Source organism: Octopus bimaculoides, chromosome 14 (genome assembly GCF_001194135.2).
Source record: "Octopus bimaculoides isolate UCB-OBI-ISO-001 chromosome 14, ASM119413v2, whole genome shotgun sequence".
Classification (NCBI taxonomy): Eukaryota; Metazoa; Mollusca; class Cephalopoda; order Octopoda; family Octopodidae; genus Octopus; species Octopus bimaculoides.
The window spans coordinates 17,567,139-17,571,946 of NC_068994.1; the positions used below are offsets into that span (position 1 = coordinate 17,567,139).

Genomic DNA, 4,808 nt, shown 5'->3' on the forward strand with positions numbered 1-4,808 from the left:
GCTTCTTGTATGGTTATACATATGTGAATTTCATAGGAAAAGACATAACTTCTGGCTAGCTATCTCCACCCAGGTTTTATGAAAGTTTTGTTCTCTGTTCTTTAATCTGTATGACACTGCTTTTCTATTATAAAGTCCTTAAGAAAGAAAAATAGACCAATCAAAATAAGAAAAATGATTGGTTCAGTCTTCAAATACAACTCCAAAGCTTCACTAAAATATAAGTTTCTGTCTCAGTCCCAACTAAAAATCTGTTATACTGATGTTTTTTTAGTCCTCAGTTTGGCTCTGATCAAACAGACATTTTATTAAATGCATTCCAGTCATATTTACCCCAGATTATTCATTTGGGACTATATTATCAAATGCATCCTTGATTTTTCATAATGGTAGTGTGTAAAATTGGGGGAAAAATTTGGCTGCCATTTCTAGCATGTAGAGCAACCATATAGATGTTTCGTTCTTGGTACATGTAATTACATTGTTGTTAAGCTCCATGTGGTATAATTATAGGTATATTGAAGGGTGGACCACCATAATTGTATGATAGGTGTATTAAAGCATGGTATAAAGTTTATTAGTTGTGCAATTTATTAGACTAATATATTTATCTTTGTAGTATGACCTCCAAGGAAAAGGTGTTACCTGCCACAACTGTTTAAAAGACACTACCACAAAACTGATGCTAGAAGAACCATTCCTGAAAATATCAAAAGTGAGAGCACATGATCAACCCCTACCATTTCAGCAGAAAGCAGCGGTAATGACTAGTTTTTGTTTTGTATTTTTTTGTAATAAGTGGTAAAGCAGATTGGGATCATGTAGTACCAGATGGATATTATATGGCATCAAATTAGTTGCAAGCGGTACTAGATTATACAGTACCAAGTTAGTGCCATGAACTTCCATGTAGTACCATTTAGTACCATGTAGCACCATATGGTACCATGTAGTACTGTATAATATCAGATTAGTACAATGTAGTACTAAGTTAGTACCACGCAGCATTAGACTAGTATCATGTGTTACTATGTTAATTTTATGTGGCACCAGACTAGTACCATGTGGTGCTATATTACATATTTGTATTTACCATTTAATATTTGCAAAGAAAAGAAAAGGCAGTGAGCTGGCAGAATTGTTTGCTCACTGGGTACAATGCTTAGTGGCATTTTGCCTGTCTTTATGTTCTGAGTTCAAATTCCACCCAAGGTCAACTTTACCTTTCATCTTTTTAGGGTCGATATAATAAGTACCAGTTGAGTACTTGAGTACTCAGGTCAATGCAATCGACTTACCCTCTCCCTTGAAATTGCTAGCCCACACCAAAATTTGAAATCAATATTTTGCATAGATAAGTTGATGTAATTTGTAGACTCAACTTGAGCATATATCTGGTATAATGTAGGTCTGTGGATCAATGACTTTCAATCTTTTCACTGCCAAGGACTCCTTTTATACAGAAATGAATTTTCCAATGGACACCGGGCTTTTTGAAAGGTTTGTCAACTGAATGATCCAATCCTATAGACTAACAACAAACTTGTTTATCCAGTTTCATCTCACAATTGAAAGATCTAATCATGCATTTTACACTGCAGCCTTTTAAAATCTTGAACAAAGTTCATGCTACTTTTGCGAACCTCCTGGGGTTCAGAAATACTTGCTGGGAACTACTGATGAAGATGTGAAAGGAAGAGAAAACATGTGTGATGCGATGTGATGAGATGTGTGTGTATGTGTATGTACATACATACAAAGCGACATAAAAAGTGTTTAAAGGAAGTGCAGAGGAAGAAATACTGCTTAATAGTGGGCCAACAATTAGATGCAGCTTATAATGAAAGACTAGTTTATCAAGCAGATGTTTTGTTGTTGTTTTTTTTTCCCACTAAGTGTAAACAACTGACGAGTTCATCACTTATTCAGATAAAACACGGAATTCAAGGACATTGGCGAGAGTCCATTGATATCGTCCTGCATTTAAATATAGTTGTATTAGGCTTGGTTAAATATTATCATCATGCAGTTTATACCATGTATGTTGGCTATGTTGTCTAATAGAGTAGGAGTTGGATAATGATGTCCAAACGGTTTTGATAGCAGGAGGTTATTTGCATAAAGATTTGGTAAATCAACATAGAATTAACAAGAGTTGTTCGTTTACCTCTCCTAATCTATTGATGCTGATACTATTATTAGTGTGGTTATTATTGATTTCTGTCTCACCCTTCCTTCCATTTTTTCTTTTTTCTTTTTTTTTTTCATTCAACTACACACTTTAACAACAAAAATAAGTGAATTTTTTTTTTATATGAAATGCTATTATTAATGTTGTTGATATCGATTATTGATTTCTTTTCCTTTTTTTATTCATTTAAATGTACTCCTTAATAATAAAAAATATACACAAGAAAACCATTTCTGTTTTGGGATGGGTGTATTTAACTGAATCAACTCTGGTGCATTATTAGCACATATTTTATTGACCCTGAATGGAAAAAAAATAAAGTTTATGCCAGTGAGATTTGAACTCAAGCCATAGAAAAGAGTCCCAAAAGACTAGCATCTACTATTTCTGATAATTCACCATCCTCTTATACTGTTATACTGTTAATACTAATTTCATTATTGCTAATATTATTATTTTTATTTTTGATATTATTCCTGAAGTTATATGTACCTAAATCAGAAACAAGTATTATTACAGGTAAAACATTGATTTTCCAGAAATTTTGGTTCCAAAGCCATTTGGATTATTGGGTTTTTTTTTTGGTGGGGGGGTTCCAAGCTAGGGATGGTTACACTCAAAATTAAACAAATGGATGGGACACAATGGGTAAGTGGGGCAAAATAAATAATTTCAGATTTTTCCTGATTTTCTCCTTACTTGTTGAAACCATTTACACTGCAAGTGTTGCATCATTATTTTGTACTGTTGCATCATCTTTGGAAGTAATTTATTTTTTAAAACTGCATTGGTGCATAAAAGTATCAGGAAAAGGGCCACTCCAGCAGATTATAAAGAAGCTAAAGAGAATATTTTATGTTGAAGTTTTGGATTTGGTCAAGTTTCATTAATTTCATATCGTGTACCATTTTTCCATGATCTGCTTTTATTTGACCAAGATATCATAAATTGTTGTCACATTTCTGATCTTTCTCATGTCTAAAGATGGATATCGAAACTAATAGCATTCCAAATATTGTCACTGTTGTGGTTATGTGAATATTTGATTCTGAGAAAGGAAAAAATGGCAAATGTTTACTTGTTCTTTGAGGAAAGTGTATAACTTACTGGTACCATATTATATGTGTATAAGTCTTTTTTTTTTTTTTAAATCTACTTCTGGGGAATTGAAGAGGCAAATTTACCATATTCTATCTTACTCATTTTGATCCACTGAAATTTGTCTTCTGTATGCTCAAAGAAAACAGATAATTTTCTGAAATAGCACTCTGAATATGTTATAGTGTTTTATAATGCATTTAGAGAAGGCCATTTGCTTAGCTGATATAGTTTTTGTAAGGTAGTGACCATTTGTAAAAAATATACTTTTTCTCAAAGTCAAAGACACAGTAAATATTACACATTGTGCCTCAACTCCTTTTATTAAATTTGCTTAAATAATTACATGAAATACATAAATGATACTAGTTTATTACTACACTGTGCAAGGTACTAGTAAACTAATCTGGTGGCTGCAAGAATTTGAAGTTCTAGCTTGTAAATCATTGCTGATTATAAGAAGCTCCAAATCATCAATGTCTGGAAAGTCGTTGTTTTACCTGAAGTCATAGTATTATAGTTGTTGCTGTTGTTATTATTTGATATGATTTTAATATCTATTTTGCTATCAGGCATCAAGCTGGCAGAATTGTTAGCACACTGGGTGAAATGCTTAGCAACATTTCATCTGTCTTCACATTCTGAGTTCAAATTCCACTGAGGTCGACTTTGCCTTTCATCTTTTGTGGGGGAAGGGTCAATAAAATAAGCACCAGTTGAGTACTGGGATCGATGAAACTGAGTTACCCCCACCTCCTGCTGAAATTGCTGGCCTTGTGTCAAAATTTGATATTGATATTTATTTTGTTATTTTTGTATTTATCTAATAGATTTGTTTGACCAAACTAAGCATGTTTAGTCTTGTCTTTTTCCAGGTTAATTATAAAAATACCCATAAGTTTTCTGAACATGACAACAGAAATATTTTTGATGGAGATTCAGCATTCTTTGATTTTGTAAGTATTCTATGTTGCTATGAAAACCTTTCAAAAGAGAGTTTAGTTGTTTACTTAGTTGATACAGTACCTCTCAATCAATAACTAAATTACTTCCTAATTGTCAGTGTACATGCTCCTGTGATATATTTTACTCTATAATTTCACACACACACACACACACACACACATACATACATACATACATATATATATATATATTCCCTCTCTCTCTCTCTCTGGGAGAGAAGCACAAGCACATACACAGACATATACACACACGGCAGTAACTTCCGCCTACCAAATTCAATCACAAAGCTTCAGTCGGCTCGGGGCTATAGCGGAAGACACTTGCCCAAGGTGCCACGCAGTGGGACTGAACCCGAAACCATATATATATATATAAGAATTTAAGGAATGGAGAAAACGCATGTTATAATTGCATACTTTATTCCTACATATGTTTCAAAGGATTACAACCTGTGTGATCCATAGGGATCTTTGATATTAAAATTGTAACCTTCTCATCAGGGAAAGCATGGGAATCATCTTAAACGTAAGACATTATGACCGATTATGAAAAC

The 4,808-nt window shown here is 33.2% G+C and overlaps 1 protein-coding gene across 1 annotated transcript in view; it reads left to right on the forward strand.

Annotated features, from left to right (window-relative positions):
- Positions 1-4,808, forward strand: part of LOC128249369 (uncharacterized) — an 18,342-nt gene that overhangs the window by 5,730 nt on the left and 7,804 nt on the right. The window contains exons 2-3 of the mRNA XM_052972716.1: positions 620-760; positions 4,165-4,245. Of these exons, the coding sequence (XP_052828676.1) occupies positions 620-760; positions 4,165-4,245 (222 nt within the window). The remainder of the gene's footprint in view (positions 1-619; positions 761-4,164; positions 4,246-4,808) is intronic.